Raw genomic sequence first — 20,632 nt, 5'->3', positions numbered from 1 at the left:
CTTTGCATAGACCTTACTATGGCATATTTGATGATTTACACAGATTTCTTCCACCGCAGAATACACCCACCGCCTAGCCACTGGCCCATTTACCTCTTCAGTGTCTTCTGCTTCTCCGCACTCAACGCAACCGTCCTCCCTTCGACCAGCATCCCCTTCTTCCGCCTCACCTTGTCCATGTACCGCTTTGCGACGTTCTCCTTGTCGCCAAACTCGCCCAGGTCCTCCATCTGTTCCTCCGTGAAGGGCACCCAGAAGGGGTCCTCGTCGAGCACCTCGAAGCCCGTGAAGATGAGCTGCGGCTGCGCGGCGCCAGACGTGCGCTTCCGCATATCGTCCGCGAAGCCGAAGGACTCGGCGACGGGGAGGAGCGACTGGATCGTGAAGAAGGGCGTGCCTTCGTTCATGGCCTCGGAGAGGACGCGGCCCCGGCGGCGGGTCAGGACATCGTAGACGCGGCCCAGGACCTCGGCTGTTAGAGGGGGAGAAGAGTGCTCGTTAGTTTGTGTTCACAAATGCTGGTGAGGAGGGGAGGGGTTGCTTACTGCTTGCTTGGATCTCGCAGGAGTACATTGCCAGCATCAACCGTGGTGACCAGTCCAGGAAGCCCTTGTGTATTGACTGCTGTACCGTCTTGAGTACCTCACCGGTCAGGCGACCGAGGTTTTCCCGGGCGGAGGTGTCGTCTTCGGTGGTGATGGCCACGTCCTCGATGAATACGGCGATACCCTGGACTGGCTCCCTGCAGAGCGGGCCCTGGGCAGTGGCCAGTTGAAACCCGTAGGTGATCTTGTCAGCGAGATGGCGTCCTCTTAGCTCTTCGTTGATTTCTGGGCGGCTTTCATGGCTCTTGTCAGTCTCGAATGCCTTTGGTAAACATCCCTCCTTCGTTGCGTCGATCAGCAAATTGGGACCTGTGCGCCGGGGGCCGAATGCTGCTATGGAATCAACGATGTTCCTGAATGGCTCTCGTCCCTTGCCTGACTCGAGAAGGGCTTTGAGCTGCGTCTTGAGGTCTTCTGGCGAGAGGCATTTCGTTGCTGATATGTCTGCATCGTCATCGATGCTTTGCTGGTCGCTTTCAACCTCATCTAAGGCCCCATTTCCATCTGTGTCCGTCCCGTTTGCACCCCATTTCTTAGAGTGAAGGTGTTTGATAGCACCAGCGTTCTTATTCAGAAAGTCTGTGACTTCAGATGGCAGTGGTCGGACTCTCAACGTGAGACTGACCTGCTTAGAGCTCGTGACCCCGACGACAGCGCCTCGTCCAAGCTCCTTGTTCGCTGGGGGCCTCATTTCCTCGACCCGAACGATCGTCTCTTTGTACGGCACAATCGGCTCACCGGCCTGTATTTCGCAACGAGCAAAACGCTCCTGTAGATCCCTCAGGCAACGTTCGAGATGCAACTCGCCTGCTGTAACTAGCACGTGCTCACCGCTCGAAAATTGCTCATACTCTGCACAGGCGTCGGCCTGAACGAGAAGTCTCAGCCCCTCGATCATTTTGTCGAGATCGTACGGGTTTGCCGGCTCCAATGCGACTCTTACGATTGGCTTGCCGGCCATGTTCGCTACACCGGCCAGGTTTACAGCGCCTTCGAGCTGAGAGCACAAGGTCCCAGACTTTAGAATACCCGAGCCGTCAAGACCACCGATACCGAAGACAACACCTGCTGGAACACTGTCGAGGCTCTCGAGGTTCCGTCCCATGAGCATGTACAGTGCGGTCACGGTGACCTTCTTCGGGACAGGAGGATGTTGCGGGTTTGCCGGCGAAAACTTCGGCGGTATAACATAAATCTCGTCCCCTACTGATAATGTTCCAGAGTAAATCCGTGCAAAGCCAATGAGATGTTCAGGGTCGACAGCCTGTTCCTCGGTTTGCGGTTCTACTTCTTCTTCCAGAGTTGCACTGTCCAGCGCCACAGCAAGCGCGTCGACTGGACCGCGGTTTTCAACAGCAGCCTGGGCTCGAGCGGCTTCTGCTCGCTTTTTCCGCGCAAGTTCTCTCGCTTCTTCAGGGCTGAGCTGCCCGCGGCGCTTGTTGTGCGGAAGCTCACTCTCGGGTATTGAAACCATCTTACTCACATACGCAACTACCGGGTCAGACTTCGAGTGCTTGAAGTTGACCATGGCGTCACGAATTTCCGGTGCAACGTGCTCTCCTCCAGGCGAGTCATCAAGCAATTCCGGTAGTCTGTCTGCTTGCGCGCTTCGAGGGGATGGTAAGGACTCGATCACAGAGACGAGCAGTGCGACTGAAAGTGGAAGCCATGCTGAGACCACGGCTGAAAGTAGCGTCCGAGGATCTCTGGCATTCATGATATGCCGAGGAATGGTGATGTTGAGTGATTTGGTGATCTTTTCGAGCAGCACTGGGTCGCCTTTCCCACTGTCGCCACCGACGGTGGCGGCGTACACCGCCCATACTTGCTCAAGAACAAGTTGGACAAACAGAGGCTTCATGTTGCGTCCTTTCAAGTGCTTCCGCCCCAGAACTTTCTTAGTCTTGGGGTCCAAGTAGAAGTCCCCCCATAGGACCTTCTCCAGCACGCTGCGTTTTATCCCAAGCTTCTTTTCGTAGAGCCCGGCAAATTGTCGCACTGTAAAGGCCCAACCATCAACAGCACTGCCGAAGATGACATTGTTCTTTTCAGGTGCGAAGTAGAGCTCCTCGTCGTCTCTTTCCTCGAACTGTAGGTCACCGGATTCGGTCTGCTGATCTGCCAGCTGAGGACCCTTGGTACCAGCCGCCAAGACTCTCTCGTCAATCCTCTCTCGCCAGTTGAGATCCTCTTCCATTCTCTCGCCTTGGAAGAAGCTCCCCAAGACGGCGTTGACCTGTTCCAGAAGTTTGCTCAAGTGCACGTAAGCTTCATTGGGAGTCATTTTCAGTTCAGTGATGAGCCGGTCCATCTTGTTGATCACCAGCAGCGGCTTGAGCTTTTCCTCCCAAGTCTGACGCAAGACTGTTACTGTTTGACTGCATACACCCTCGACAGCGTCGACCAGAACAACAGCTCCATCACACAGACGAGACGCAGTGGAGACCTCACTACTGAAGTCGATGTGACCCGGGGAGTCGATCAGATTGACGAGATACTCTTTCGGCTCCGGGGTGGCATCCGGATTTGATCTCCTTAGCATGCTGAAGTAGAGTGATATTGCCGAAGACTCCATGGTGATTCCTCGTTCCTGCTCGTCTGGTCTTGAATCCAGATAGCGGACCTTCCCGGCCAACTTTGGTGAGATGATGCCATTTGTGGCGAGCAAAGCATCCGTGAGTGATGTCTTGCCATGGTCAACGTGTGCGAGGATACATATCTAAAAAACTGTCAGAACTCTTCTACAATATGATGGTGCCAAGGGCCATGATCGGTTGTCCCACTGCCCAGATGTACCGACTGGCAGGCAGCAAGCGCCTCTATCTCTGTCCATCCAAGCGCTTCCACACTTACGTTGCGAATATCATCGGGTTGTTGCTGGAGTTTCGCCAGCTTCTCTGGGCTGACGACGGGCATCTTGGTGTTCTAAAGCGCGAAAATAGTATGGAATGTGAAGGAATGATACAGAAAAATGAGAAATAATTCTAAGGGTATCGTGCGTTCATCTGTACATAAGTACAATTTGTCGAAACTTGGTTGCCACCTGAGCGTAAGATATTATTCAGAATGAGCCATTCTCCCTCGTACTGAGCAAGTGAAAACTATGGTGGGGTGAAATTGTTAACACACTGCCGCCCTGTCATGCGTGACTACTAACACCTAGACCGTCTAGTGAGTTTGTGAATGACGGATGGATGCGGGGCACTCTTGACCCTGCGCAGAGACTTTGAAAGGAGGGAAAGGCCCATTCAGCAACCAAGCAACGAAAGATTCTGCGGCCTCTGCTTGGAACAAGATCCGTTCTCGAAGAACCTCGGGCCCGATTTCCATGACAAATACCTCTCAACAGCCCATCAGACGCCTACAACCCCAGCAGATCCAGCCAGGTCGCAACGCCAACTGCTGCGTGGCATTCAGTTACCGGGGACTTGCGCTTACGGCGGCCTGTCTTGGCCGTGTAGCCCACAAGATCCGATTTTTACCAAACTCCGCGCGAAATCTCAGCACCCAGCTGCCGCGGACGCGATCTCTCTGCCCACACAAGCCTACGATATCCGCCCAAGATGGCCACCTTCCAGAATGGCGCAGCCCCTGCGCGAGTTCTCGATGATAGCGATGTGGAGGAGGAAGCCCTGGTCGCCGACTACCAGGAGCAGGTCCAGTATGAGGATGGAGCCGAACTCTCCCAGGTCAACTCCTTGACCATGGCCCAGCAGACCGACGATATCCAGTCACGACTTGCCGCCGCCGCCCAGCCCCTCGACTTCGCCGCCCCCCTCGAGGTCAAGTTCCAGAGCTACGACTCCTACTGCAGCCTGTTCCACTTCATCCTCAACTCTGAGGGCCCTGTTGACCTCGAGCCCCCATCTGTGAGCAGCTTGCCCCACACCGACACGCCCACCTGGTCGCGGATAGAGAGCGAGAGGCTGACTTGGTGAAACAGTATTACTGGGCCTGGGATGTCATCGACGAGTTCATCTACCAGTTCAACTCCTTTTCTTCCTACCGTATGCGAATTGCGAGACAGGCCAACAACGAGGAGGAGATCCAGAACCTGCGCGAGAACCCTAACACGTGGGGCTGCTACAGTGTTCTCAACGTGCTCTACTCCCTGATCCAGCGATCCAACATCTTGGAGCAGCTGGCTGCCGGACGTCGCAATGAGGACCCCATGGCGGTTGCCGGCGAGTACGGAACCAAGAGCCTTTACCGCATGCTTGGCTACTTCTCCATCATTGGCCTACTGCGCGTCCACTGCCTTCTTGGCGACTTCAGCCTTGCGCTGAAGACCCTCGACGACATCGAGCTCAACAAGAAGGCCATGTTCGCCCGCGTCATGGCTGCCCACTTCACGACCTACTACTATGTTGGGTTCTCCTACATGATGATGCGCCGCTATGCCGACGCCATCCGCATGTTCAGCCACATCCTCGTCTATGTGTCGCGGACTAAGCAATTCCAGAAGAGTGCCCAGTACGATTCTATCACCAAGGTCAGGAGCCTTCTCCCCTGTGTTTTTGAAGAGGCGGGTTAGGCCATCAGCGTGGCCAGACAACTCAGAGAACCTCCACGATGACATGATCCCTGAAACTTCTCTGGTGCACATGATTCTAACGCATTCAAACAGAAAAATGACCAGATGCTCGCCCTGATCGCCATCTGTGTCGCCTTCCAGCCTACTCGTCTGGACGACACCATTCACACGGCGCTGCGCGAGAAGTACGGTGACCAGCTGCTTAAGCTGCAGCGTGGTGGACCCGAGTCTCTGCCCATCTTCGAGGAGCTCTTCCGCAATGCTTGCCCCAAGTTCATCTCGCCTGTTCCCCCAGACTTTGACAACCCGGAGTCCAACATCGACCCCATCGAGCACCACCTGTCCATCTTCATGGATGAGGTCAAGACCAACATGTGGAGCCCCACCGTCAAGTCTTACCTGCGTCTGTATACCACCATGGACCTCAAGAAGCTGTCCGGTTTCCTGGACGTCCAGCCCGAGGAGCTTCGATCATGGCTTCTCGTTACGAAGCAGCGAACCAAGCAGCTGCGCTGGACTGAGCGCGGCCTCCTTGACGGTGAATTGATCAACGTCAGCGACTTGGACTATGCGATGCAAGGTGTAGGTGTTGATAAGAGGTCTTCCAAAAATTTTCAGTATGCTAATGGTATTCTCTAGGACCTGATTCATGTGTCGGAAGCCAAGGTCGGTCGCAAGCTTGTAGACTGGTACCTGCGTAACCTTTCCCGCACTTACGCATGAGCGTGGGCCGATATCCTGAGGTTTGGGATTTTAAACAGTGGCCGTTTGTGTGATTTGGAAATCGCGGATGAGACAGGTCTCTGCATTGCACAGGCGTTCCGGAAATAGGTGAACCCAAAGAGGGTGAGGAAGCGGCAAAACGCTCCTAACGAACAAAAATGCCACCGAGGTGGACCAAAGAGCTGGCTTCATATGGGACGAAGTCGGAAACCCCTTGGGAGCCACACCATGTGGAAGAGGTGCTTCAAAACTCTTGGCGGCGTGCGATGATTTGGTAATGATGCACTCCCCGGCAGATACCGTTGTTCTGAATGTCGAGTCCTTGACCGCCTCCGGCGCGGAGACCATGACGAGCTAGAAGATAGAGGACTTGGCAATACCGAAAGAAAGTCATGTGAGAGGCCGGGAGCAGGTGCTACCTGTCTCAAGTGTTGCGTTGGAAATGCTACAACGTGGTAAATGAATGATCTCGTTTTGAGCACCCGACATGAGCATCTGCGGTCACCAAGGTGAGAGCGCCGCCGTGGTCCCAACATCACGCTAAGAGGGCACTCAGACTGTCAGACACAATGAGAGGCCGCCCACCAATGATTACATGCCGAAAGACGTCGTCCTCAGAAGAGCAACAGATGATAAATGATACTGGCGTCCCAGCCTGCATATGCCAAGCCTGAAGTAACCGTGACTTATTTCCCACCTGTTTAGATCTGCAGCCGTCCTGGAAGGTGGCTCGTCTTCCGGTCGGAGATATAGAAAGTACGAGACGAGGGCTCGGCCGGGACCAGGTAAGCACTGCCGTAGATGGGAGGTGCCTGTGCGACTAGCAAGCACGTCTTGTAAACAGAAACCTCGAGATCGACCGAGCAGATCGCAGAGTATACAGGCGGCATGGGTCAATGAGGCTACGCTTGTAACGCCCACGCCGCCCACCACCACCGTCATCCTGCAGGACCAGACCTAGGCAGCTACGGGCATAGGATTGGTTATGGTCGCGGGAAAGGGATGAGCTATCTCATCTCATTTCCACCACAATCATTATTAATATCGTTGCCGGCGGTGCTAGCTAAACAGGGCGGGAGCTGCTGTTGGCCCATGTCCTTGCTGGCGAGCGGCTGCCGAGATGCCAGGAAAAGGGAGCACCCGCGGGCGAAGTCTTGACCCTGGCCGGCAGCTCGGGAGAGCTGTGGTGCTATCAAGCGGACACGACCTCGAGCTGGCCCAATGGATAGGTCGGAGGATTATATAGAAGCTTTGCGAGATGTGATCCACCCTGAGGAACCACATGTCTCTACCCGTACCACATCGCCGAAGTCCCTCAGAAGAGATTCCCAAATTGCCCCCCTCCCCCATATCTGGGTAATGTACTTGGCGTGCCTGCGATCTTCCTCACATATGCCAGGGGTGGCATGCCGTCCAGCCGGCATACCGCCCCCCTCCAGACCTTTGCAGAAGAGGGCCCAGACAGCAAGCGGACGGGTGAAGATGGAGCTGGTGGCCCCACCCGCAACCCACACGCGCACGATCTCTGCCTGCGTGCGTCACCAAACATTGCCAAACACGTCGAGAGCGAGCTTCTGGTTCCCCGGCGACGGGAGACAGGATCCGTGTTGGGGGTAGTGCCCATCTTGGCTGAGAAACGGATCGCCTTGGCCTTTTACCGGCAGCTGGCATCACCTTGGGAGTGCGAGGAAGGGGGTGGGAGGGGGATGAGGCACAGGACCGGCCGCGTTGGACTGGCGCATTGATTCGAGCGGCCGAGCTGTCGTGTGCTGTGCTGGCTCGCTGGCTCGATGGGCCAGATGCAACACCATCCGGGCTCTCCCACAGGCTTAGCAGCCACGGGTGGGCTCCAGGAGCGAAAGAGAGTCAAGAACCTGGGACGGGCCAAGAGGCCAAGTCCTGCACTGGGTGCGACGGCGCTGTCTGAAGGTGGCCGATTCCTGGGGAAGCCTAGGTATAGCTGAGGGCCAGACGGCATAGATGTCGTCTCTCACTGTGGTATGCAAATGGTCCAAACGGTACGTACCGTGGCTTTGAGAGGTCTAGTTTCTGCTGCGTACATACAGAAGTAGCAAGCAGACTGACTACATGTCATGTCATGTTTTCCTGATCTGCGCAGATGTGCCACAAGACTCGTATGAATAGAGCAGTCGGCCGCTGCTTTGCAAGTATGAGACAGGTTCCCGCCAAGTGTTTCTTTTTTCCCACGGACGGGAGAACAGATTAGAAGAAGGGAAACAGACCCAGGCCACGCGCCGGGCGTGGTCAGAGCTTGTTCGTTGTCTTGGCCCCCCTTTCCCATCTTCTTCTTTTCGCCTGGCCTCGCTGCCAACACCATATACCAAGCGAGCACTGCCCAGCCCAGGTGCCCGCCCAACTTGCAAATTTGTGCGCCTCCCACTTATTATTGTTAGGCAGGCACGCAAACGCAGCGCCATCATCAGCATCATCATCATCATCATCTGTTGGTTTTCCCCACAAGAGACACCCATTCCTGCAGCGCACGTCGTTGCGTTCCAAGCTTGCAAGCTTGCTACGGCTTAGCTGCCTACCTGGACCCTGGAGACAGTTCGTCGCGCCACCAATAAGTCAGTCTGTCATTGCCATTGGGTTGCAGTTCGCGGGGGACAGTGGAGTGGCAGGAGCCGTCCCTTCGCTTCCCCTTCCCACAACATTAAGCACAAGCACAACAAGCCTCGTCCCTGTCGCAGCTCCCCTTCCGTGTGCAAACCCAATTTGCATAGGCAGGGTCGCATTGTTATTTCACAGCACAAGCCGGCGGCGCCGCCAGCCATATACAAAGGGACATCTCGGGGAGACGTCTTGAGAGCTTCAGAGTTCCCGAGCCGACTGAGGTCTACGTATTGTTACCTGTCCATCGCAATCAAATCACACAGACACAGACACACGCACACACATTCATACGACAGCCAAGTTTCAACGGCACCAGGCCGCAAACCTTATAACAGAGCAGCTGCTCAGCCTCCGCCACTGGGGCTCTTTTTGACGGCCAGACAAACGAGCTTTGGGAGAGTCGTCACCGGCCACCACCTAACCTGGGCCAAAATTAATAATAACCCATCGCTGCCCGACTGAAGAGGACCCATGGTCGCCAGACCCAAAAGCCAGGCCCCAACCTCGACCTTGACCTCGACCCCTACCTCAGCTTCAGTAGCATCCACTACAAAGCAGGAGCCTAGCTCTGCCAACGCCGGTTCGGCCCCCTTGCCCCAAACCAGATGCATACGTGTTCCAGCACTTGTCTGCCAGCCTGTCATGGAGGCTACCAAAGCGCTGGCTCAGAGACTCAGTCTACGGCGACGAAGTTCACGATGGAGAGACAAGAGATGGAGTGCGTCCAGGCTGATGACCGGAGACACCCCTGCTCGTGCTTCTTCTCCTGCTCCTGATGCTGGTGATCCACAAGCGACGAAAGCAACGGCAACGGCAACTGCAACCGCAACAGCTCCCGCAAGCGCAGCCGCGCCCGCGCCCGCGCCCGCACCCGCACCCACCACAACCACACCCAAATCTGGACCTGTAAATGTGACGACGGCCGAGTCGGAGAATTTGACAGCTGCGAGCCCACCACAGACCGATGCTGCGATTCCAAGCCCAGGTTCGGGTATATCGCCCACAACCATCGTCACGCAGCCGCTGTCCCAGTCCCCACAGACCGAACACAGTGAAGACCTGGGGAAGCACCCTGATGAGCGCGTCACTGATACCATCACCGAGATCGAATACTTCCCCCATGTAGCAACGCCGGATGCACCAAACGAGAGCAACCCCGCAGAAGACGTTCAAACCAACAAGATCACGTTCGCCATACCGACGAAAGAGGCAAGGGGAGATGGGGGTAGCCAGGACGCAGATCGTCAATCAGATGAAGTCGAAACCGTTACCTCGAGCGCTTCTCCCTCAACCGCTGTCAGCCCCAGAGAGTCTCAGGACGACTACGACGAAGATGCCGGGCGGTCGAGTACGCTGAGCGGCATCAGCGGAAACGGATCACGGCAATCAAGTATCAACTCGGTGGCGTTTCAATTGCCCAACATGTCGCTGCCGCAAGGTCGCACGAGACAGCACAAGAACTCTCCGCCGCCACTGTCGAGGTGAGTCAGGCCCTATCTTTTTATTGACAGCTTACCCTGTTTCGTAAACAAACACCAATTTCTTCCTGAGGTCGAAAGACCGTCATTTCATATGTGTGCGTGTGTATGTCCGGGGAGGCGTGGATTGTCGCATTGCATCTGCGAGTTTGACCTCGATGACTTCCCGGGTGCACGAGATCGTACGTTGTACGGAACAAGAATGCGGCAGAAGTCAGCGAATGAAGTAAGAGTCAAACTGGGCACGCAGTTGCAGGCCGGCCAGACTCGAGCTGCTCTGTTACACACGCCGTCAACCACACACCAAGGAGCTCCACAATGCACCTGAGGACCGCCGTTCCTGGTTCCCGGCCGGTCGAGATCCCAACCACTTATTTCAAGCTCTCCAGGCGGGGAAGCTTTCTTCAATGCGTGCCTCCTCCGCAAGGTCCACATGGCTGTGAAATCATGGCCGGCAAGTGTCGCTGCCGTCCTGCCCCATCATGACGCAGAAGGCAGGCCAATCTCTTCAGCGGGCACACAGGATCTTCTTTCACATCTGGAGCCTTGGTGGGCATTTTCCGCTGCAATTGTGCCCAAGTCCGAGGCCAAGGGAGTCAGCCTCTCGTCGCGCTGCTACATGCGGCGGGCGGCTACCCCACCATGCCCATCACCCCGCTTCGTGCAAAGTTGCTCCTCTCTTTCCCACTCTCCCAGCCCGCCAAGAGGGTCCGGGGACCCCCCTTTTTCAGTCAAGTGGCTTTCTCGAGGCTGCCCAAGACAACCAGAGCTAGTTATCAGGTGCAAGCTTGGATGGCTGCCCGGTGATAACAAGTGGGGAGGATTCCTGTAGTATGCACATGCACACACTTCGTACTTGGCCGAGCAGTACCACCACCACCACACTCTGACTGGCGGCCTCGTCAGGGGGCTGAGCACTGTCGACCCTACTGTCCCGACCACAGGCGCCCGTCATCATCACTTTTCTACCAGTCGCTACACTGAACAGAAGCCTTGTTTGCTTGCTCGCTACACTGCACACAAAGTTGTCGAAGCTTTGCGAACCGCGAAGCTTCCTCCTATCTCAAGCGACAACCGCATTCATCGAGAGACCTACGTCACGCGCGCACAATAGTCAACATCAAGACCACAAACATGGCATCGCTAACAGAAGACGGCCCACGCAGGTTTCGAAAGCATGTCACTTTCAACAACGTGCAAATCGGCGAGCCCACGAAAAACAACTTCCCCTCCTACACTCTGGTCGTGCGCCACCTCGGCTACTATTCGAAGCGACGCTCAAGGACATTCATGGTCGGTATCGACGACCATCAATATTCGGACGAAGCTCTGCAGTGGCTGTTTGACAAGTTTGTTGAAGATGGCGACGAGATTATCTGTGTGCGAGTTGTCGAGAAAGACGTCCGTCAGCTTGAGACCGACAGGAGAATAGCAGACTTCCAGCAGGAGGCCAATGCCGAGGTAGAAAGGATCAAGGCCAAGAGCGGCGACGGCAAAGCCATTAGTATCGTCCTCGAGTACGCTGTGGGTAAGCTCCACTCGACGTTTCAACGCCTGGTACGTTCATCTTCCATCATTCAAGCCAAATGCGTGCTTACCCAGATATTCCGGTTTGCATTCGCCCTAACTGACCCTGGCAAACAGATACAACTACATCAGCCTAGCATGTTGATCGTCGGCACGAGGGGACGAACCCTCGGAGGGTTTCAGGGACTCATGGCAACGCGAAACTCGTTCTCCAAGTACTGTCTACAGTACTGCCCGGTACCGGTCGTGGTAGTAAGGCCCGACGAAAAAAGACAGAAAAAGAAGGGCAAGCGCGACGCCGATCCAGAGAAACAGAGTTACCGACAAATGCTGCAGTCGAATCATGGAATACATGAGGCAGATAGCGATGCTGCCAGTGCCTGGGGAATTGAGTCCAAATTGACTGCCGATGAGGAGGCCGGAAAGGTGGCGAGGGCGATGGGCTTGCCAGCCAAATTCGACCCAACCTTGAAACCTTTCAAGAAGGCGGAGCGACAGCGCAGCTCCCTGAGTCAGATCAGCCAGGCGACGAGCACGGAAGAGCCCGGCCGGCTCATCTCGACCCCGACTATGACACCAACTGTCAGCGCGGCGAACAGCGAGGACGAAGGCAGCGGCGACGAGGATGAGGAAGGGGAGGGTGAGTTCGAAGTTACAAGTGGCGCACAGCTTCTCAAGGCTCAAAGGAAAGAACTTGAGGAGAAGCAGAAGGAACAAGAGAAGAAGGACCGCCTGCACAAGATGGAAGTCGGAGAGGCGGCGGCATTGTTGAAGCATAAACCCGGCGAGGATGAGGAGGAAGACGAGGATGACGATGAGGACGAAGACGACGAAGACGGTGGAGGTGCCGTAAGGACGACATCATCGGATTAAGCGCCACCGTAGATATACTTGGGGCTCGAATCGCGAGCGATATCCTCTCTGTTCCCTTTTGTCTCTCACACACTACATCATCCACGAGACCAATTTTCGTTTGATTCCCCCATGAGCAAGGAGTTGCAGGGTTATCAAGCACCTAGAGCGGGCACTTTAAAAGGGCAAGTCTTATCACTGGGGCGAAAGTCTGGGGAGTTTATGGAATACCGCTTCTGCAAATGGTCACATCTCAGGTGTTCACAGTCATCGCAATTGGGTTTTGGTAGCATATTTTCTGGAGGGCTGGCTAGCTGTCATCGAGGAATTCATCTCAATCAAATAGGACCAATTGACTGCTGGTCACAGCCGTAGTAGGATTGTGTTTTGGGACAGCTTCGTGGGATGGCGGCCAGCGTCCACAATTGGTTTTCCATGTGCATTCGCGTGAGAAGGCGTGGCTGAGGCGCAGGCATTTGGATGACCGGGAGTCAATCAGCCATCGTTTCTTTTCATCAAACAAAAGTCATCTAATAACTTGAACGCCGAGATCACGTTGGCCATGCAATGCAGAATCGGGGCCTGACTGCGCCTCGTACTCGGTTTCTGTGGGGCCCTTCCAGAGGGTTTCAGGGGCTTCTTGGCCGCGCGATACGTAACCGCTGTCTACGTAAGTACCCAAGCTAAACTACTGTAGGACAGCATGGACGGCACTCGGGAACGTTGGGAGGGATGGATCTCTTTACAGAAGCCGTCCCATTGGCACTTGGGCGGGAGATCTTCATCTGCTTAATCTTCAGACAAACCACAATTTGCCTGCCTGGTTTCCGCTGTTGCGAAACCCAACACCTCGTAATAACACGAAAGGTGTTACTCAGACTGTTCGGCCATGTCTCAACTGTGAACCAGCCCTGGACCGTGACCCATCACTCCTCGCGCAGATCGACAAAGACCTGCAATCCTGAAATGCGATCCATGTCTCCGACCTCGACGACGGCCTTTGGCACACACAACCTCGTAAGAACCTCGACCGAGACCACCCGACCCGACCTAGAACACACCACGCGACGATAGAGCTGCCGCAGCGCAAATGCCGCACCCCAGATACTCGTGTGACGATGACGCGTGCTCCGCAGCGCCGCCGGCCTCGACCACCACCTTCGGCATGATCCTCTCGCTTACCCCCTTCATCCTGACCTTCGCCCTGGTCTCCGCCGCCGTCTCCAAGAAGCTCCTCCCGCGCCTATCCCGCGCCGCCGTGGCCCGCGACGGCGAGGACCACTTCCTCCCCGCCAGCGCCCCGCCGTCCCTGCAGCAGGTCCACTCCGAGCACGGCTCCAAGTCGCTGCGGAGGCGCCTGGCCGCCGCCACCGTCGCCGCCACCATCGGGCTGGCCACGGTGCTGGGCGAGCTGATCCTGGCCGAGATCTCCGACGTCGTGAGCGCGCGAGCGCGGGATGCGGCGCTCAGGCTAGTTGTGCCCACGCTGCTGCTGCTCCTCGTGGGCGTGATCCCCTTCCTCGAGATCCAGAGCGTCCTGGCTGGCTCCGGGCTGTGCAGCTTCCAGCGCAATGCGAAGGGGAGATTTCCCAGATGGGCGTGGACCCTCCAAAGCGTTGGCTTTGGGCTGTGGTTGTTTGTATTCTGGAGCATTGGGAAGGCCGTCCCCGCGGGCCACAGCAGCGACGAGGGCATATACTCGAGGAGCGCAAGGGGCAGGGGCACTTTTGATGCCACGGGTATGTCCCTTGGCTTGAGGTGGACAGAGGGCGTGACACTACCCTGGACAGTGGACACCGTCGCGAGGGCGTGCCTGGAGCGTATTGGTATTATTGGCATATCGCTCATGGCACTGCTCTCGGGGTTTGCGAGTGTCTCGAGCCCGTACTCGATGTTAGCGGACAGTACAACCAGGAGGAAGAAGCCGATCACCGATGCGGACATCGCGAGGAAGCAGGCCGGCCTGGAGGCCACGGGAGAGCTATTAGTGACGAAAAGACATCGACTGCGGTCGCTACAGAGAAAGCAGGCCGCCACGACAGATTCAAATGCCAACGCGGGCTCTTCAGGGGTCATGGGAAAGATCGTTGGGTCACTGAAGGGCATCGGGACCGGTGGTGACGCGGCAGAGATCAAGGCTCTGCAGATGGAGATATCCGGCCTTGAGACAATGGAATCAAACCTGTCCTCCGCCCTCTCATCCCTCAGAAGCAAACAAGCCGCCCAAGCCCGCGCGGGTACCGCTTGGGGCCGGCTCCTCACCATTCCGGCCTACATATTTAGCATATACTGTGTCTACCGGATCATGGCCACCTCTCTGACCTCGTTCCGCCGGCTATACTACCCGGCCTCGGCGAGCTTCAGCTCCTCAGACCCCATCAACCGCTTCCTCGGCCTGCTGGCGAAGCATTGGGACCCGAAGCTGGACCAGATAGCCTGGGCGCGGCAGATCTCCTTCCTCCTGTCCGGCGTTATCCTCATCGCGAGCGCCAACGCCGTCGTCCAGACGTTCCACATCTTCGCCAAGTGGGCCCCAGGGCTGCTCCACCAGGCGCAGGCGAACCTGGCGCTGCTCATAGGGCAGACCAGCGCGACCTACGTCATCAGCGCCGGCCTGCTGCTCAGGAGCAACCTGCCCAAGGACATGGGCAGCGCCGTGGGGCACGCGCTGGAGAGCGCCCTCGAGCCGACCTTTGTCGACCGGTGGTTCGAGGCCTGGTTCCTGCTCTCGAGCCTGGCCACCGCCGTCGGCATCTGGGTCGGCAGGCGGATACACGGGGTGGGCGGGCTCGGCGGGGAATGGGACGAGTGGGACGAGTTTGCGGGCGAGGAGATGGCGCAGAAGAGGTCGTGATGATTCGACGTTAGTTTCGATGTTACCACTTTTTTTCGCTACAAGACCTATAGATTATTTATTCTTTTTGTTCATTGCGCTCACGTTCTGGTCATGGCTTGGCGTTATATTTGATTTGTGTATACATTGCTCACTTATGGCAGGAGTTTACTTGCACATACCCAGCACTGGCAATGATTTCAATTCAATCAGGTTAGAGACAGCTGGCAATACCGCCCAGTCGCCCAGGACACCAAGGACCGCAAGATGAGAGCATTAGTTCTTCATCACACATCTCGACGACCCATGCCGTCGATCGTGGCGGTTTACTGTGCTGATTCTGAGGAATCGAGTACTGAGCCGTTTGTCAAGCCGACAGGTTTTCCAGGATGCCTCAAGTATATTCAGGCCGTGTACAACCACATCTTCTTTCTTTTTTCATCAACGCCATAACGTCAAATCTTGTATGGCGACCTTCTATACAAATTTTCAAACCAATCCACCAATGCGGCGCCCTCCGTGCTGCAATCGCCCCGTTTCCCCCCTCCCCCACGCGAGTTCGCAAAGTCACGCCAATCGACGCCCATTCCGCCACTTGACTCCGGAATCTATTTGGTGCCCAGGATGCTCGAGCCCGACTGCTCCTGGTGCAGCTGGTGGGACGTCTTGACGCCGTCCCGGCGCTTCAAGTCCGCCAAAGCCTTGCCGGTGTTGGATGTTGGTGCCCCGATCACCTTGTCGTTCTCGATCTGGTGCTGGGCGATCTGCCTGGGACTCGCGAAGACGGAGAAGACGGCTATGACGCCGAAGGCCAGGCCAATGGTTGCTGCCGTGCGAACGGCAAACCCCCTACTTGCGTGGGAGATGTCCTGTCAGCCAAAGCCCAAGGGTTGAGGGGAAGGGGAAAGAGAGGATCATACCGGTTTTGTTTCTGTCTGTGCTCCGGGTTGGGAGACTCCTGGCCGTACGGTCCTCCAAGGTCGTCGTTTTTCTTGTCCAATGGAGGTATTGGGGAGTAATTGGCTCGTTGATATGTGATGGACGATGTTGCTTGCCAGACGGGCAATCGGCCGGGCCTCAATGCCGCTGCGGCCACAGGCCGGAACGAAAGCAATCTTGCGGGAGACATGTTCTTGTGGGGATAGATGTGTTGTTATGTGTAGCACCCATCAGATTATACTATTGTATCATAGAAAGGGCGACGAATAGAGTATAGAACATTTGTCAATGCTTTGGCAGAGGAGGAAGAGCACACACGACACCGGGAGATGTTCAGGACTGCAGCCACTGCTCCAACACACACACAAACGCACACACGAGCAAGACCGTCATTTTGCGCCTAGACCTGCTTTGGAGGTCGCAGCATTCCAGCTACTGATTACATCACCAGAAGGTCGTTACCGCTTTCAGGGTCCATGATGCAGAGACTCTCGAGCTAGGGCGGTTCGACGCGGCTGGTGGTGTTAGCTGCCGAGCACATCCTAGCAAGCAAACATGCATATTGTCGTCCAATCCAGCAATGGGCATTTGCAGACACCCCCCGAATACTCAGCTCAGAGCCTTTCGTTGCATAATTTTCACTTTTTGCAGTGGCTTTTACGTCCGGCCATCGAGGACATGTAGTGCATATATGTAGATAAGAGCTAGATCGCTCCCAGGTTGTGCGCCAGCCAAAATATCTCCCACCGCAAAGAAGCATTGTTTAGATCATGATCACCACAGCTCCGACAGAGCTCACAAAAAAGGGCCTAGGGATGCATATCACATCACCACAGCTTGCAAAAACACTGGTATTGTCCCTTCAGCGTTATCGTTGCTGCTTACAACGGCCTGCTCTGGCAACGTTGTCAGACTTCACGGTGCTTCCCGAAGACTCTTCTTGTTGTGACCAAGTCGCAGACAGCAATGGGGATGGATAATGACAATGGCTCGCAAACGGCTAGCTCGGTTCATTTGAGATCGACGTCCGTCACAGTAAGTCCACCAGCCAGACTTGGAGAGGCTTTCTTATTCACTCAATTGTCCGAGGTTCAAGGCCGATTTCATCGCACATGATCGCCCCATATCAGGGCAGTCAGCCACTCTCTGTGTGTGCCTCCGCGGACATATCTATTGGGCTCTGGGCGTCTGGTCTGTTCCTAGCTGGGATGAAGGTTATCATGTGTCTATCCCAAGACGGCCTAGAAGCTCGCAATATGTGCTGTAAGAGATACGGCCCGGCCGTGCCCTCAAGACTGCGTCGACGAGCTAAACTGCCTGTCCTCAGCTTAGCCGCGGCTCAATCGGCCTGTCACTTCTTGACACGGACGGTGATCGGGGTTGAACTAGACTGAAAAGATGATGATCCGCTTCCGTGACAAGTCGGACGCTGCGGCAGATGCTCCCGAGGCACTGTTTCTTCTGTGCCTGGCGGTGTAAAAGTGGTTCTCGCAGGTGGGACAGCTCGACAGAAGGGATAGCTATCAGCCAATCAAACGGCAGGTCCTGACGTCCAACTCCAGGCCTCCACAGGGGTAAGCAGCGCCGTTTCTTGTCGTTCCCCCTCTGCCCCCCAATCCCGTGTTTCATCTGCCTCGAACACCTGCTGGCGTTTCGACAGGATTGGCTTGTCTGCGCGGTACGCCAACTGCTCCCCCAGATCACAGCTGCTGGTCTCAAAAATGGGCCATTGAAACAACGGAGGCATGCAGAACCTGCAAGCCTCTATTTGGCTCCCAGCGAATCAAATCTTGGGCGCTGGGTCCTTTGGGGTTCGCATCTGCAGCCCAGCTGCAAAGTTGCGTCGGTTCGGCGGGACGATGCGAGGCAAATCGAGAGGCAGCGCCAGCCAGCGCCAGCAAGCTCGGGTTCGACAGGCACGAGAGAGACGAGATGGCGACTCCCCCCAAAAGGTAATAAGGAAGGTAGATTTCTTACTTGGCCATGCAAGTTCGCTCTGTTGCACGAATGTTTCCTGTGTTTCTGCATTTCTGGAGCCCTCCCACGACTCATCCAGGGGTCTCACGATCTACAACTTTGTTCGAACAACATCCTTGGCCGTCGAGGCGATCACCCCCTGGCGTTTGAACCTCATCACACCTCTCTCTCTGGCACGCTGATTGTACCTGCACCTCCCAGGTGTATGGTTCGCTGGTTCGCTGGTTCGCTTCCAGACTTCAAACCTGGGCCCTACCGAGTTGTGACTCGCCACTTCGTCATAAAGACCTTGGAAGCTGGACGGTGCCTTCCAATTCATCAGAGCAGTCCATCCGTCAGGCCTCGATACTTCGGATTACTGCCTCCTGACCGGCCTCTCGTCTCCATCATTGCAGATAATACTCTTCTTGGGCTAGCTTTCTGTCCGTTCTCTTGACAGCCACCCTGTTTCGAGATCGAGCTTGGTTCTCCCTCTGCAGACCTTGGCTTCTGAGCCGGGCATTTTCTTCTCAACTTTTCATCTAGTCAGCACCAACGTCGCGATTGGTGGTCTGAGATTGCTCGATCGCACACACGTTCCATCCGGTCCAATTTTCCAGCTCACCTTCGGCAATCGACATTGACAGTCTTGGAACCCTCTGCCCGGAAATTCTTACGTACGAAGGCAATTCCAAGAGACGGACGTCCAGACGACGACCTGGGCAGGCTCCTCCGCTATTACAGGAGGCTGGACAACAAGCTTGTGCCTGTGCTGCGGCTGAGCCTCGCTCTGCAGTCTACGGACCGAAGTGTTTCGACTAACAAGGGTTGGAGACGATCGACAGCTATCAAAACTGCCAACTGGAACAGTTGAGATCTTAATTGGAGGACTCTTGGCTTAACAGCCGCATTGACCGGGAAGGCTGCCACGTTCTGCCGTCATATCGACCGTGTTCGGGCAGTGCCCATCAGCGGGAAGCTAACGCACATCACCTCATCTTCTCCCACTGCCTGACACACATCGAGTTTCGGCCAACCACCCGGCGGCCAGAAATCCGCACTGACCCGGTTCGTCACGAACAAGGACCAACCCCAGCCCTGGGACTTACAAAGATCTTATTCTTGTTTGACGTCGAGAACTACAAAGCCGTTTCGCCCTGCTCGCGGCACTAATAACGATCTTCCGCTCTTGATCACTGTGACACATGGCCCTGTGGCCTTTCTCGTGGGATGGAATCCAATGCAGCTCGATGACAACCTTTTCACCCAAGAGACCGAATGGGCAGTCTGTACAAACGAAGGCAAAGAGCAAGATGGCAAGCCATAGCCGGACGAGGCGGAGGCAGCCCTCACGGTTGTGGGCCTTGGCAGCTCTGCTCTCAACAGCATCGGCAGTCTCCCTGAACGACCTCCAACCTATCGCAAATGGAGTTCTACCGACAATGTGCAATATGGCGTACAACACACCATTCGCGGGGTGTACTACAGCGGACTTCGCATCAGGAACACGATGCTCGCAGACATGCAGGGATGGCATCAAGACGGTCGAACAAGTGGTCGACATGGTGTGCGACGACGTTACTGCAACTAGAGACACAGTGCTTGACTTCGCACAACGTGGAGTTCTGCTGCTGCACACGTGCGACGGGAATGGGAACGACATCACGCTGGCTTTGACGACCAGCACGCCTCCGACGACCAGCATACAGGTTCCGCCGACAAGCACACTGGCTCCGCCGACCAGCATATCTGTGGCACCGACAATCTCAACAATTCCTATAGTTTTCACACCGCCGGCTCTGAGTTCAACTTCAAGGAGCATAGGCTCATTCACGATAATACCGACACCTGAGCCGCCACCGGTCTCCAGCACTCTGGTCGTTCCGCCGATCCAATCAACCACAACGGCTGCGGCCAGTTTGACCATAATCCCGCCGTTACCGACACTGAGTTCGACGACTCAACTATTGACGTCGACAAGTGAGGCTCGGACGAGTTCACAAGTAGTGACATCGTCATTCAGCACGTTCACACAAACCACCACGACTGCGTCTGCGGCGCCGTCATCCCAGGGCGATGGACAGGGTCGGGGAGGTGGCAGTCCGTTTGACTCCCAGGTCTCGCTTTCGTCCAAGCTTTGTACGAATTGGCCGCTTTGCCTCACCGTTGGTGCCATGGTTCTCGGCGTAATGTTCCGGTAGGGGGGTCCGGCTCGGTCCCAGTGATGAACTGGATGCAGGGACGGATGACGTTCTTTTAGAAAGGGAACGACCAATCCCTTCATGGCTTGTGATACAATAAGCGTAAGGAGTTACGGGAGTCTCTGATTTACTGAAGGGTTTATATGACGATTCACACGAATTTTGGAGGGGTATAACTGTACTATCAGTGTCGACCATGACCTGGTTGACATTTTGGACTGGTGGGCTACGAAGACCTGCATGGGTGGCAAAGACTATCGAGCAACTAAAGCTCATGATATCCAAAACTATGTATTTCTAGATGACTATGGACGATGGGTGTAGGGAGCGGAGTACTCCATGTAAAGCTG

General features: G+C 55.7%; 7 protein-coding genes across 7 annotated transcripts; 5 read left to right on the top strand and 2 right to left on the bottom strand.

Moving 5' to 3' along the window:
* Nucleotides 1-89: 89 nt before the first annotated feature.
* Nucleotides 90-3,521, bottom strand: J7T55_009185 (uncharacterized protein; the record flags this gene model as incomplete). The annotated part of the gene is made up of 3 exons (XM_053142124.1): nt 90-472; nt 546-3,324; nt 3,459-3,521. 3 exons carry the CDS (start codon nt 3,519-3,521, stop codon nt 90-92), a joined length of 3,225 nt encoding a protein of 1,074 aa, XP_052995026.1.
* Nucleotides 3,522-4,168: 647 nt separating this feature from the next.
* Nucleotides 4,169-5,862, top strand: J7T55_009184 (eukaryotic translation initiation factor 3; the record flags this gene model as incomplete). The annotated part of the gene is made up of 4 exons (XM_053142123.1): nt 4,169-4,474; nt 4,549-5,097; nt 5,233-5,721; nt 5,779-5,862. The coding sequence occupies 4 exons, from the start codon at nt 4,169-4,171 to the stop codon at nt 5,860-5,862; spliced, it is 1,428 nt and encodes a 475-aa protein (XP_052995025.1).
* A 3,276-nt stretch (nt 5,863-9,138) lies between these two features.
* Nucleotides 9,139-9,981, top strand: J7T55_009183 (uncharacterized protein; the record flags this gene model as incomplete). The annotated part of the gene is made up of 1 exon (XM_053142122.1): nt 9,139-9,981. The coding sequence occupies one exon, from the start codon at nt 9,139-9,141 to the stop codon at nt 9,979-9,981; it is 843 nt and encodes a 280-aa protein (XP_052995024.1).
* A 1,127-nt stretch (nt 9,982-11,108) lies between these two features.
* Nucleotides 11,109-12,374, top strand: J7T55_009182 (uncharacterized protein; the record flags this gene model as incomplete). The annotated part of the gene is made up of 2 exons (XM_053142121.1): nt 11,109-11,531; nt 11,619-12,374. 2 exons carry the CDS (start codon nt 11,109-11,111, stop codon nt 12,372-12,374), a joined length of 1,179 nt encoding a protein of 392 aa, XP_052995023.1.
* A 1,069-nt stretch (nt 12,375-13,443) lies between these two features.
* Nucleotides 13,444-15,207, top strand: J7T55_009181 (uncharacterized protein; the record flags this gene model as incomplete). The annotated part of the gene is made up of 1 exon (XM_053142120.1): nt 13,444-15,207. The coding sequence occupies one exon, from the start codon at nt 13,444-13,446 to the stop codon at nt 15,205-15,207; it is 1,764 nt and encodes a 587-aa protein (XP_052995022.1).
* A 587-nt stretch (nt 15,208-15,794) lies between these two features.
* On the bottom strand, nt 15,795-16,315 carry J7T55_009180 (uncharacterized protein; the record flags this gene model as incomplete). Its single annotated transcript, XM_053142119.1, has 2 exons — nt 15,795-16,035; nt 16,107-16,315. 2 exons carry the CDS (start codon nt 16,313-16,315, stop codon nt 15,795-15,797), a joined length of 450 nt encoding a protein of 149 aa, XP_052995021.1.
* Nucleotides 16,316-19,394: 3,079 nt separating this feature from the next.
* J7T55_009179 (uncharacterized protein) lies at nt 19,395-20,282 on the top strand (the record flags this gene model as incomplete). Its single annotated transcript, XM_053142117.1, has 1 exon — nt 19,395-20,282. One exon carries the CDS (start codon nt 19,395-19,397, stop codon nt 20,280-20,282), a length of 888 nt encoding a protein of 295 aa, XP_052995020.1.
* Nucleotides 20,283-20,632: the final 350 nt, after the last annotated feature.

Source organism: Diaporthe amygdali, assembly GCF_026229845.1.
Source record: "Diaporthe amygdali strain CAA958 chromosome Unknown NODE_10_length_1141467_cov_65_626103, whole genome shotgun sequence".
Lineage (NCBI taxonomy): Eukaryota > Fungi > Ascomycota > Sordariomycetes > Diaporthales > Diaporthaceae > Diaporthe > Diaporthe amygdali.
The sequence above is the reverse complement of the archived record's forward strand: the minus strand, read 5'-3'. Positions and strand labels throughout refer to the sequence as shown.